At 32.9% G+C, this 15,075-nt stretch overlaps 1 protein-coding gene across 1 annotated transcript; it reads left to right on the top strand.

The window, feature by feature from the left end:
• Positions 1 to 3,678: 3,678 nt before the first annotated feature.
• Positions 3,679 to 6,932, top strand: LOC109340024 (ruvB-like 2). The gene is made up of 2 exons (XM_019577583.1): positions 3,679 to 4,534; positions 6,111 to 6,932. Exons 1-2 carry the CDS (start codon positions 3,786 to 3,788, stop codon positions 6,757 to 6,759), a joined length of 1,398 nt encoding a protein of 465 aa, XP_019433128.1. The 5' UTR covers positions 3,679 to 3,785; the 3' UTR covers positions 6,760 to 6,932.
• The last annotated feature ends 8,143 nt before the right edge of the window (positions 6,933 to 15,075 follow it).

Here is a 15,075-nt window from a genome sequence, read left to right as displayed (position 1 = left end):
CTCTTACTCGAGTGAGAGTGTAGACTCCTCTCTTTCAATAGCCTTTTTGGATTGTTTTTTATTCTCATTTTGCCAACCTAATTCCCTTCCCTATTCTTTCTTGGACTGAAATTAAAGGTGAAAACTTTGGTTTGTTTCTTACAATGAGGTAATGAAGGAATCAAAGAGAATCAGTTCGCCAAAGAACCGTGAATCAGTACGCACGAACCGGTTCACAGTTCTCAATCAACATGGGCAAATTCTATTTCTATGGGCGAGTTAGTAAATGCTAGAGCATGTGGTGCTTTAATTGGTTAATTGGGTGGAGGGTAGTCTGGTGGGTAACTCAAACGGGTGAGATACCACTTTAGGAGGGTCAAGAAAGAAAGTGACAGAATACTTACAGGGTGAAAGTAGGTGAGATAATTCAAATGATAGGAGTACCACCTTGATTGTTATCTATTATTATTTTGGGGATAGGAATGCAAGACTCCATAAAGTCTCTTTTTCCCCTTTTCCAAGGAACACTTAAGAGTTTCTACACAAGATGCTAGTGTCTTTGAGAAAGCTATCTAGTAACATTTATTTCTAGGAATGGAATTAATTGAAGTAGTCATTAAACACCTAATTGTATTATGATTGATTGATTGTTCAAGAGATTTGAAATAAATTCTTTCAATTGTTAATTTGTTTATTAATGGATTGATAAATAAATAAGAATTGATATTGAGAAACTCAAAGGATCAATTTTCTTTTTAATATCATAAAATATTGGATACTTAGAGGATGAATAATATAGTCTAATCTCAGGTCATTTGTATTCAATTCATGTTCATCAACTTCTTTAACTTTTATTTAACTATCATGATACATGTTGGATGAGTTGTTGATTAATATGATATATGTATTCATGCATTATCTTTGTCATATACTAAATAAAGTGTTTACTCTCATAACAACATTTTAGGAAGTGTGTGCCTTCAATTAGAGATTGTGTGTTCATTTGGAAGAAAAGAAAGACAACTCTTATGGCCAGTAATGTGTTGCTTCAAATAAAATGTAACACATGAGCCAAATTTTTATGTTTATTAGTAGTATAAATTTGATAAATCTTCTATTGTAACATACTAATAATGGTTATGTTATTAATCGCATACTAGTAAAATTAAATACACGTATATCATATTAATATTAATGTTAAAAAAATGAATGAAGATGACAAATACGTTTATTAACGCTATTTGTTAAAATAAAATGTGTGATTTAGTGGTAGACTATATTTTAGCATTATAAACAAAGGTAGTGTTTGATAATTCTCAACAAAATTTTGGTAAAAATTAAGTCATTTTCGTAATAATTTTATAATTTTAAATGAAAATTGGTTGTATGATCGTACAGTTTAAACTAAAATTGTCAATATAACTAGTTTTGATTATTTTTTACTGGTATTGATATATATGATTGTTGACATATATAATTATTGTATCAATATGAGAACCAATTTTCTAGTTGAACCAGTTGATACAGTCTAATTTTCATATGATGGGTAAAGATAACTCACTTTGACTATGGAATTTAAGTTATTCTTAAAAGGAAAAATACTTTGTTGATAATCTCATATTTATCATTTATATTTTTACAAAATAAAATTATATATCCCTAAATAAATAAATATTTAAGTAATAAATAAATAATAAAAAATAAAATATTCCACATAATAAATATAAAATTATATTTTATCTTTAAACAATTAGAAACATTAATCTATTATGTATAATATGTAATTTATCCCATCTAATTATACTATAAAAGTTACCAATTTATTTGTTTGTTCATTTTTACAAGGGATTTAAGTTATTTTGGTTGAAACTATGAAACTAGTGGGATTGACACAAATTGAAATGAAAAATATGGTTCTATTTAGTTTTGTAGTTTAATTCGATTCTTTTTTTAAGGAATCATTTAAGATCTTCGATTTGCGTTTCTAGAAATTCAAGAACCGAACCAAATATTTTAAAAATATTTTCATTATTTTATATAAGGTAAAATAATAGATAAAATATCATATTGGTTAAAAAGTATATTTCGGATTTGGAGTTCATCTCTTTTAAGAGTGTAGTCAATATGAACTTTGAGTGTAAAGATTTATACATAATCATTACACTATCCACCAATTTGTTTTTTTTGAAGCGTTAATGATTATTAAAAATGAATGGTGGATGACAGACTAACAATATATAAAATTTGACATTGTCGGTGCATAAATTTTTTCTCATCTTTTAAATGTATTGATCTTATTATATGATATGAAGGTTTTATTTATTTCTAGTTATTTTTGTTGTTGTCTTGCTATTGCAAAAACTAAAATTGTTTTTACAATTGTAATTACACATGTTAGTCCTTAGTTATGTGCTTTTGTTATTGTAGGAAGTTAAGAAGTTTCATTTTTATAAAATACGTAAATATGTTCATGACTTTGCTTACTTCTTCAAGAAGTAGATATGATTGATTTAATATGTTACATAAGTTTTTTTCTATAACACAAGAAAAGTTATTTTTATTTACTCTTCATGGGTAATTGCTTATTTGATTTAGAATTATGATATTAGAAAAGTTGAACAAATTTTTTAGCATGTTTCAAATTGATATACACTCATATTATAAACATAGTAGCCATATATATTAATAATTAAAGGTCACTTTTATTAGCATGAAATCTTGACAATTTTATTCAAAAAATTTCAACTAGGGATACCGACAAACTTTGTATTAATTCTTTATATTTCTTAGTTTCTTCTGAAACACATGTTTATCATTATAGAAGTTCTCAATGATATTGCACTTTAGATACTATATAAGTGGTTTGTCATTTTTTTCTTTAATTAAAGAAGTAAGAACATATTACCAATCACATGAGGTTACTATGATAATGAAGCATATAAGAATATCTTCTTCACATTTTAACATTATTTCATCATTTTCATTATACTAGTCTTTTGTCAATTTCTATGACTTATTTTCATTTAAGTTATACAATTATGCATATGAAATGTGTTTTAAATTGAGTAAAAGATGCATATACTGATAATGTAAGAGTTTTTTACATTATCATTACATCATCTATTATTTATTTTTAATTATCATTGACTTTTTAATTTTGGAATATCTAAATTAGTTTGTTAGATTTTACACTGTCAGATTTTACACTCTTTTAAATTTTGGAGTATCTAAATTAGTTTGTTAGCTAAAATTATAGTTTGGAATGTACAAAGATGCTTTATGAAATATATTTTGAAATATTAAAATATTTTATTTTAAAAGAATAAGCAAAGCGTGAAATAAACTATTTATATTTGGTTTATTTTTACACATGATTCTAACATTAACCGTATTAAACCTAATAATATCTTTCTATTCCTTTCATGACAAAAAAAAAAGTAAACCAGTTTAAAATCTGTGCACTTTTATTAGCATTAACAGTGATTTATTAACCACTATTGATTTATATTACTTTTATTTGAGAGTCAATAGTGATTAATAAATTACTATCAGTATATACGTATTAAATCCAAAGTAAATTTGCAGGAGCATGGCCAAAAATTTATATCATTAAAATATATTAACTTTTCATTACATTTTCAATACATAAAGCAGTACAATCGAAATTGTTAAGGCTCAAAGTTGTGTGTTTTATGACATTTATACTGAAGCAGCGAAGTAGCAATACGTTATTAGCAGAGCGCTCTCAAAACCCTAAAACCCCCTCTCTTTTCAAAACCCATCCTCCACCACCGTCACCGCTACCAATGGCGGAGCTGAAGCTCTCCGAGAGCCGCGACCTTACTCGAATAGAGCGCATAGGCGCTCACTCCCACATCCGTGGCCTAGGCCTCGACTCCACTTTGGAGCCCCGCGACGTCTCCGAGGGCATGGTTGGCCAAACCTCAGCCCGCAAGGCCGCCGGCGTCATCCTTCAAATGATCAAAGACGGCAAGATAGCCGGACGCGCCGTCCTCATCGCCGGCCAGCCGGGGACAGGAAAAACCGCCATCGCCATGGGAATGGCGAAGTCCCTCGGCCTCGAAACCCCCTTCGCGATGATTGCCGGAAGTGAGCTCTTCTCCCTGGAGATGTCGAAAACCGAAGCCCTCACCCAAGCGTTCCGCAAGGCAATTGGGGTTAGAATCAAGGAGGAAACCGAAGTCATCGAGGGCGAGGTTGTTGAGGTTCAGATTGACCGCCCTTCGGCCTCTGGGGCTGCCTCGAAGTCCGGGAAATTGACGCTGAAGACGACAGAGATGGAGACCGTGTATGACCTGGGGGCCAAGATGATTGAGGCGCTGGGGAAGGAGAAGGTGAGTAGTGGGGATGTGATTGCGATCGATAAGGCGTCCGGGAAGATTACGAAGCTGGGGAGGTCGTTTTCTAGGTCGAGGGATTTTGATGCTATGGGACCGCAGGTGAAATTCGTGCAGTGCCCGGATGGGGAGCTGCAGAAAAGGAAGGAGGTGGTGCATTGTGTTACTCTTCATGAGATTGATGTTATTAATAGCAGGTGAGTGAGAATGATATGGTCTCTTTGGATGTGTTTGGAACCATTTGCAAAATTGTGCTTTGATTAGTTTGGTTCTGAAAACTGAGTTGTGGCTGTTAGAAATCTAAATAACTTCGACATGTGTTTATCAAATTGACCTTAAGAGGGACTGTGAAGTTTTGACGAGTAATAGTAGTAGTTAAAAACCCGAACTGAGTTTTCATGAGTGGAGTAATTAACATTTAACTTTTTTATTACATGCCAAACATTTAAACAACAAAAATTCAAATTGAGATTTGACCTTCCAGACTAGGTTTGAGGTCTGAACAGTTTGCCAAACCCACAATTTGTTGATGTAAATGTTTTGGTTTTTGTGCCCTGTTATTTGGTTGTCTACGAGCATTTGGTGATTAATTCAGTGACTGATGTTGTCATGATTCAGACATTCAGTTAACTTGTGAATCAGAATTGCTATTAGGCAATACTGGTTTATAGGCGAGAAGTTTCCTGTTATTTTTGCCTAAAATTTAATATTGTAGTTTGCATGTCGTAGTGTAAGTAATTAACTGTAATCTAGGTAATGGCCAAATCGTGTTAAAGTTGATGAATTGGCTTAGTATTATTTACTTAATTTGTAAATGTTGTTATGGGGCAATGCTGGTTTTACCGGGATAAGTTGTGTTCCATGGGTACTCCGAAGTTGGTGATGTACTCGTATCGAGTACATAATGTAATTTGTTTCAAAATTGTGTCATTTTGATCTGGAAACTTCGGATTTTCCCCAATTTTCTATGTAGTTATGTCATAATACTTAACGAGTTACATGTTTTGTCTCTCATCTTCACATTGCAGTCGGAGCATGTATACCTTATCCATGCAACGTACTCGTGCTGACTTTGATCCAATGCCTCTCATATCCCCTACTATTGCTGACTTTGATCTGTTGTACACTTGTACCTAATTATATTGGCATACCCACACTATAGATTTTTTAAAATGTCATATCTTGTACATGGATCTGTATCACGTACACTTTCCCTACCTGTAATCAGACATCATAGGAGCATGTATACCTTATCCATGCAATGTACTCGTACTCTAGTTTGTGAGAAATTGATGAACCTCGTACTTGATAGTACCCGTGTAGGTGTAACATGGAGGGATAAGTTTAATGTTTTGAACCTGATATTTCGCTTTGCAAGTGATAGTTGGAGTAATTAACTAGAATCTAGGCATTGGCATGGTGCAGAATTGGAATGTAAACTTATTGAGGGAGGCCTTGTCTAGTATTGGAAAGTAAGTCTACATCGCTTGCTCTTTGTCTTCGGAATGGTTTAAATACTTGTTGGCTACTCCCATCGTAACCAACTGGTTTTGAGATGGGCTTTTAACATGTTATTAAAGTCACAGCCCAACATGTACCAAAAGATGCCCTTTCATAGTTGATGATCTTAGTGCCCATTTTCTATGGAGGTGTCTAACTTCCTAGCATGACATTGTGTAGTTTCTTACCTCCTTAGTCCTTAGTTAGTGAAGGTGGTTCACTTTTACATTGTTACCTCTTCCTATCATCTAATTCTGTTATCTTAAATTTCAGAACACAGGGATTTCTAGCACTTTTCACTGGTGATACAGGTGAGATCCGCGCAGAAGTCAGAGAACAAATTGACACCAAAGTAGCAGAGTGGAGAGAGGAAGGAAAGGCAGAGATTGTGCCAGGTGTCCTTTTCATTGATGAGGTGCACATGCTTGACATTGAGTGCTTTTCATTCCTCAATCGGGCTCTTGAGAACGAGATGGCTCCCATATTAGTTGTTGCTACCAACAGAGGCATTACAACTATTCGAGGCACAAATTACAAATCCCCACATGGTATTCCCATTGATCTTCTTGATCGTCTCCTCATCATCTCTACTCAGCCTTATACCGAGGATGAAATTCGCAAGATTCTGGATATCAGATCCCAAGAGGAAGATGTAGAAATGTCCGATGGTGCAAAGCATTTGTTAACCAAAATAGGTGTAGAAACATCACTGAGATATGCTATCCACCTCATCACGGCAGCTGCATTGGCATGCCAAAAGCGAAAGGCGAAGGTTGTGGAGTTGGAGGATATAAATCGGGTTTACCATCTGTTTTTAGATGTCAAAAGATCAACACAGTACCTGATGGAGTATCAAAACCAGTACATGTTCAGTGAGACGGGAGAAGTTGATGAAGATGATATAAATGCTATGGTCTCATGAAATCCAGTTTGAGTTTGTAATTATCTAGCAAGTCTTTATTTATTTATGTTGCAGCAATTTATTCCATGATCTGGTGGATCAATGCAATTGACTTATGTTTGAATATGGATCACAAGAAGTTCTGTTCTTGAGCTAGTAACTCTGCATGTTAAGAGGCTGCACTGTATTTGTTACGTTCACGCTGAAGTTTTTCCTTTTTTTAGGACGAAAGTAACTAGCATGGTTATAAATACCGGTTCACCCAGGAACCTGTCCCATATTGGTATGATATGATAACTATACTAGACATGCTATTAGATAGGTCAAAATTGGAAAATAGCTGTCAAAATCGGAGAAACTATGTACTATACCTATCAAAACCTATTTGCATATTTTTTTGGTATTACTAAGGGTATCTCCCACCTTCTTGGGTAAGGAATAAATCCTTTTTGGGGTTCGTAGGTGTCCCTCCCAACAAGTGTCACTCTCAGGAATAATCTGTTTGCATATGAAAATGAATCATAATTTTTAAAATGACATATTAATATAACTTAGTAGCCTATTTTATAAATCTATTATAAATATATGACTAATTGGTATGTGTTTATTAGGAAATCATTGTACTATTATATCTGTACTTTGAGGTGAGAGTGGCTATACTCTGAAGGAAACAAACAGTGCCTATTTATTTAAACTTTTATGCATTTTAATTTGCTGGCCAATTTTATGAGAATTAGAGTGTTATGGTCGAACAGCTAATTGACTTGAAAACGGTTTTGGTTTGCAGTCTTAACCGAATCATGGGTTAAAGACCGTTTTGAACTGGAGAAATTCTGGTCTGACCGTGTTAAACCCGGTTAAATTGCAATAACTCGGAAAGTAAATCGAATGGTTCAAATAATTTTAAAAAATGAAATAACACTCTAATATTTTATTTTGCTTCAGTCCGAAAAAAGATGGAGAGATATTATTTTAATATAATTATATATAATTATTAATTATATAAAACTTTGCATTCGTATATAATTATATATTATAAATAATTATTAATTATATATAAAATTATATGGTATGACCGGACTATTTAAACTGGATAAACCTAATATGAGACATCTTTTGGTTTGATATCTAACTCAGATTTCACAATATTGATCGTGGGTGCATTATAAGGTTTTTGTCATTGTTCATGTCATCTACTAAGAGTAGGAGTTAAGGGTGGAAATAGGCTAGGCTAAGCCAAACTTTGCCTTAATCATGCCTAACGTATATAACATATAGGAGCATAGGCATGACATGTTAGTCTGTTTAAAACAATTTTCAAAGGTATGGTCTGTTTAAAAGTATGGTCTGACCTGTTAGCCTGTTTAAAAGCCTATTATATTATATGCTCATGAAATAGGCTATCATCTCTACATTTTAATAGGCTCATATGCTTATTTTTAGTTAGGCACATCTAATTCTAATAATTAAATTATATTTTTATATTAATATTACAATAATAATATTGCTTATATTAAAATAGTATAATTTCAACATTTTATATAATATAACTAAATAAGTCGGTCTGTTAGGCTTAATAGGCCGTTTAGGTGACCTAAAGTCTGACCTGTTAAGCTAAATAAGCTTTTTAGAAAGTCTGAGCCTGACCTGTTCGTGAAAAAAGTCTAGAATGACCTAGCCTGTTATAGGTCAGGTAATAGGCCCCTGATAGGCGGTCTGACCTGTTTCCACCATTAGTAGGAGTATATATATTTGTTCAATTTTAAAATATATAATCTATTATATATTATATTCATATATATAATAAGAGGATGAATTTGTTACACCCAAGTTAAGTTACTCAATCTTAGCCATTTATTTTTTTAAATCAAACGGATCAAATGAGTGAGTGCAATAAATTATTTAAGATTTTTTTTCTCTCTCATCATTTATTACACTCATCCATTTGGTCCGTTGAATTTAAGAAAATGAATGACTGAGATAAAGTGTAACTTAACTTGGGTGTAAACGTATCCATTTTCATATAATAATTATAAAATATGTACATATACATCCAAATATCTATATATAAATATATAATCAAGTTAAATCATAAAATTTAATTAGTTGAATTGTATTTAAGTCATGTTTATTTAATAAGTCTAAATTTTATATCAAGTTTAACTCATTAAACTAAGTTTATCATGTTGAATAATTAGCTGAGTTTCAATCCTAAAAGTGCTATAGACACTCAAACTATCGTTTGAGTCGATAGTTGCATGGATATGCTAAAAAAATCCACCCAGTTTTGAAAATGCCTTTACCTTACCCATATTAAACTATAATTTTTCTGCAAGATTGTACTATAATTACTCAATAGCTCATTTTCCCTTGTCAGTTCATCTACTTCCCCAATTCTCCATATGTTTGTGGGAAAAATTATGTGGATAGTGTAGTTTGATTACACTATCATACATTTAGTATATGTTTTAAAATATTTATGGAAATAGTGCAACTTTTAAGAGACTCGTGGATGTCATCCACAAATTTGGAGAAGTAGTGGACCAACAATGCAATTCCCCTAGGAACTCGTGCATTGCAAGCACAAGATCCTTACACCCCGTCACACATCATGAAAGTTGTGGACTACATACACGATTTCTATGCAAATCTCGTGCATGTACAACACGAGATCCGTGTCGTGCATGAAGTGCACAAGATCCAAACACTATATATAGACCTTCCACCCCACTTCAAATCACACCGAAGAAGAAAGAAAAAATAAGAAAAATTTGTAGAGTAATTTATTATCTAAGAAGGGTAATTCATAACCATCTAAAAATAGTGATTCCTAATATAAGAAGAGTCATTATACAAGGTATTAAATTTATTGTTTTGATTTTAGTTCCATTTACTTTTTTGATTTGTCCTTTATTGTCACTCTATGTTTACATGTAGAAGGTCATTATTAGAGATATTGTTAGTGATTTTAGTGATAAAGATGATATTGAGCTATATGGTGGTGATGATGATGATGACAATGTTCAGATTGTGAAGAAGATCTTGCTCCTGACCTTGTCACAGATTTGATGAAGACACCAACATCACATATAGAAGAAAAGGAAGAATACTTATGAAGACAAAGTTTCAAGGATTTAGAATCTAAGTCTTTAGGTACTTCTATCCTTATACTCTATCATATACAAATTGTAGTAATGTTCAAAAGTATTTTAAAAGAAAATTGAAAACTACAAGTATAAATGAAAACAATTTTCAACATATTGTGTAACAAGTTACTGGATCTAAGTAACAAGTTATTGTGACTAAGTAACAGGTTACTAGAACTAAGTAACAGGTTACATGAGTGAGAAATAAGTTATCCAACAAAAAATGATTAGGGCAATCGATTACACCTTTTGAGTAACCGATTACACAATACGATAAACAATTATTCTGTTGGAGAGAACAATTGATTAATCGATCACAACCTGTGAGTAATTGATTACAACCTGTGAAAATAAATTACTCAGTTGGATAAACTGTTTGGGTAAATCGATTAGGTAATCAATTACTGAGAGTTGTTGCCCCAGTTTTCATATTCAAATTGCACAACTTTCACCTCAAACGAAATGATTTCATTCCAATCGAATCCTACCTTTTCATAGAGGTGTTACGGCTGATTGGGAAGCCTATTTAAAGGCATTCAAAGATATAACTCACATACACAATCTAAACTTTTATGAAATACTTGTTCTGCACTTTTTGCAATTTGTTCTTAACTTTAAGAATATATTTTCTGAAATTGTCGTAAGTGTTGTTCAAACCTTTGTAGCATTAGTACTAAAATGTATAAAGAATTATTGGATTGCAAGATTTCATAATTTCAAATCTTGTAAAGGCAATCTTTGCCATAATTAAAGTTTTCTTCATTCAATTTTTTGAATTACTTTCTTTCACAAGGATGTGATAAGAAAGGGGATAGTCACTTGGAAAGGTTGTTTTCCAAAGAGTAATATAAGTATTAGAGAGTCAGGAAGGTACAAGGAAATCTCGAGGTGAGAATTTGTAATTGCTACTCTTAATATCTAGTGAAGAAATCTCTTGTGTTGCAAGAGTACTGGACGAATCATTCACTAGACAAGAAAGTGAACCAGTACAAAATCTCTAAGTACTCTCTTATCCCTTATCTCCTTAAATTTACTTGATATTTTATGCATAACTTTTCCGTAGCGGTTAACTCTTGAATTTTGCAGAAAAATCTGTCACAGTTTTTAAACAACTAATTCACTCCCTCTTAGTTGTCATCTCAGTCTTGCAATTGACACCAGAGCTTTTTTGAGTAAATTATTCTTAAAACTGACCATGTATCTAAGATGGCCGCAAGATCATTTCTAGGAGAAGGTTCCAACATCAACCACCATTCAAGCTTTGTTGGAGAATGCTATGACTTATGGAAAATCAGAATGAGAATCTTTATAGAATCTCAAGATTTGGACATTTAGAATGCAATTGAAGAAGGACCCTATGAACCCTTCATAGTTATCAATAGTATGAGGGAAGTGAAGCCGAAACCTTTATGGAATGATGAAGACAAAAAGAAGATGTAATACGATCCTCACTTCAACACTTGGCATAGATGAATTCTTTAGAGTATCAAACTTCAAATTTGCTAAAGAAATGTGGGATACTCTAGAGACTACACACGAAGGAACTGAGGAGGTCAAAAGGTCAAGACTCAACACGCTCTCCCAAGAATATGAAATGTTTCGCATGAAGCCTGAAGAGAAAATTCTAGATTTACAAAAGAGATTTACTCACCTTACAAATCATCTTGAACTTTATCAAATAGTGACTTGAACTTAAAAGTTCTAAGATCACTCATCAGAACATGACAACCAAAAGTTACAGCCATTTCTGGAAAAAAAAAGTTTATCAAAAATGTCATTGACTGCTCTATTTGGTAAATTGAAGGAACATGAATTGAAACTCAACCAACTTGACCAACATGAAGAGCAAGAAAAGAAGAAGAAGAATATCTCTCTCAAAGCGAAGGTAGATAGATATGACTCATCAGGAGATGAATCAGAAAAGGAAGAGATGAAAGACATGAGTCTTTTTGTAAAGAAGTCCATCAAGTTCCTTAAAAGGAACAAAGGCGCTAAAACTGGACAAATGAAGAAATTCACCAAGAATAATGATGCCTCTACTTCAAACCAAATTTTCACATGTTTTGAATGTGGTAAGCATAGTCATATGAAGATGGACTGTCCAAACCTGAAAAGGAATGCCTTCAAAGACAAGAATGAAATGAGGACTAGACGAAGAGCCTACATAGCTTGGGAAGAAAATGATACCAATTCAGCCTCTGAACCAGAAAATGAAGAACAAGCACATCTCTCACTAATGGCATCTCACCACTCTGATGATGAAGAATATAATTTGAGAGTCGTCTGCAATCTATGGTACTTGGACAGCGGCTGCTCAAAGCACATGACGGGCGACAACGATAAGTTCTCTGTCCTTACTCCAAGGGACAAAGACTATGTCACATATGGCGATAACAACAAAGGAAAAATACTTGGAGTTGGTGGAATCAGTAAGCCACCTTCAACAAATATAGAAGGAGTGTTGTATGTTGAAGGACTCAAGCACAACTTGTTGAGCATAAGTCAATGACAAAGGATTTCATTTGGCATTCTACCCTGATAAGTGCATCATCAAAAGTAAAGATTCTAATAACTCTAAACTTATTGGTAAGAGGATAAATAATATATATATGGTTGACATAGATTCTTCTTTACCAATAAAATGTTTAGTTTCTAATAATTATCATGATGCATGGCTTTGGCATAGGAGAATTGTTCATATTCATATGGATCATTTGAATAAGCTGATTAAGAAAGATTTAGTTGTTGGTTTACCCAAAATGAAGTTTTTTAAAGACAAACTATGTTGTGCTTGTCAAATGGGTAAACAAACAAAAATCTCTTTCAAACCTAAGCATATGGTTTCTTCCGATAGACCGTTGCAGTTACTACACATGGACTTTTTTGGCCCCTCAAGGACCAAAAGTTATGATGGTAACTACTATGCTCTCGTTATAGTAGACGATTATTCAAGATATACTTGGACTCTATTCTTAGTTCATAAGAATGAGACATTCAACACCTTTATTAAATATGCTAAAAGAGTTCAAAATGAAAAATCTCTGAAAATCGCTGCTATAAGAAGTGATCATGGCGGAGAATTTCAAAATGCTTGTTTTGAAAAAATTTGTGATGATTTGTACATCAATCACAAATTTTCTGCTCCTAGAACACCACAACAAAATGATGTTGTAGAGAGAAAAAATCGGTCCTTAGAATGAGGCATTCAACACCTTTATTAAATATGCTAAAAGAGTTCAAAATGAATAATCTCTGAAAATTGTTGCTATAAGAAGTGATCATGGGGGAGAATTTCAAAATGCTTCTTTTGAAGAATTTTGTGATGATTTGTGTATCAATCACAAATTTTCTGCTCCTAGAACACCACAACAAAATGGTGTTGTAGAGAGAAACAATCGGTCCTTAGAAGCACTTGCTCGTACAATGTTGAATGACACTAATCTCCCAAAATACTTTTAGGCTGATGAGTTAGTACTACATGTTATGTTTCAAATAGAGTTCTTATAAGACCAATTCTCAAGAAAACCCCTATGAACCCTTTAAAGGTAGAAAACCAAACATTTCTCTTTTGCATGTACTTGGTTGTAAATGTTTTATTTTAAACAATGGTAAAGAGAACTTAGACAAGTTTGATGCAAAAGTCGATGAAGGACTCTTCCTAGGCTACTCTCTTACGAGTAAGGCTTACAAAATTTTCAATAAAAGACTCTAGCCATGGAAGAATCTGTTCATGTGTCTTTTGATTAAATCAATCATATAATAAAGGATGAGTTAACTCTTGATAAAGAGGACTTGCCAAGTTCCCTTGTAAAAGAAGATTCTTTTACCAATACAACAACCAATACTGAGCATTTGAAAATGGAGGATATCCTATTTTCTCAAGAAGAGCATATTCATTCCGATTTCCTCAAACAATGGAGAACTCATTGAGATCATCCTATTGACAACATCATTGGCGACATAAGTAAGGGTGTCACTACTCGTTAAAAGCTAAATGTTGCTTGTTTAAACATGACCTTCATTTCTCAGATAGAACTTTCCAATATTGATGATGCAATCGAGGATGAACGCTGAATTCTTGCTATGCAGGAAGAGTTAAACCAGTTTGAGAGAAATGAATTTTGGGAACTTGTTCCTAGACTAGATAATAGGCATGTTATAGGAACTCACTGGGTATTTTGTAATAAATAAGATGAAAATGAAATTATTGTTAGAAATAAAGCTAGACTAGTGGCACAAGGATATAATCAGGAAGAAAGAATAGATTTTGATGAAACCTTCACTCCTGTTGCTAGACTTGAAGTTATTCGGTTATTACTTGTATATGCTTGCTCTTTAAATTTTCAGTTATATCAAATGGACGTGAAGAGTGCATTTCTTAGTGGTTATATACAAGAAGAAGTGTTTGTAGAACAACCTCCAGGATTTGAAGACTACAAACATCATTCTCATGTTTATAAGCTAAAGAAAGCCCTCTATGGCTTAAAGCAAGCTCCTCGTACTTGGTACGATCGTTTAACAAACTTTCTACTTGAAAAAGGTTGTACCAAAGGAAAGGTCGACACTACACATTTTATTAAGAAAATAAATCATCATACTCTTCTTGTTCAAAATATATAGATGATATTATTTTTGGTTCTACTAATGAAATTTCGTGTAGTGATTTTGGAAAAGTGATGCAAGGGGAATTTGAAATGTCTATGATGGGGAAGTCGAATTACTTCCTTGGATTATAAATAAAACAACTCAAGGATGGTATTTTTGTAAGTCAATCCAAATACTGCATAGACTCGTTGAAAAATTTGAAATGGATGACTGTAAGTCAATTGCCACTCCTATGGGTTATGGTACATACATCGATACATATGAAGCTGGAAAATGCATTGACATATCAAAGTATCGAGGTATGATTGGTTCTCTACTTTATTTAACTGTTAGTAGACCTGATATAATGTTTAGTGTCCGTTTGTGTGCATGGTATAAATCGAAACGAAAAGAATCACATTTAGTATGTCAGAAGAATCATTAAATATCTAAAAGGCACAACCGACGTAGGATTATGGTATCCAAAAGGAAATATATGTGATTTGGTTGGATATTCAGATTCAGACTTTGCTGGATGCAAAACTGAGAGAAAAATTACAAGTGATACTTGTCATATATTAGGAAATGTATTGGTATCATGGTCATG

This window comes from Lupinus angustifolius, unplaced genomic scaffold (genome assembly GCF_001865875.1).
Source record: "Lupinus angustifolius cultivar Tanjil unplaced genomic scaffold, LupAngTanjil_v1.0 Scaffold_131_2, whole genome shotgun sequence".
Classification (NCBI taxonomy): Eukaryota; Viridiplantae; Streptophyta; class Magnoliopsida; order Fabales; family Fabaceae; genus Lupinus; species Lupinus angustifolius.
The sequence above is the reverse complement of the archived record's forward strand: the minus strand, read 5'-3'. Positions and strand labels throughout refer to the sequence as shown.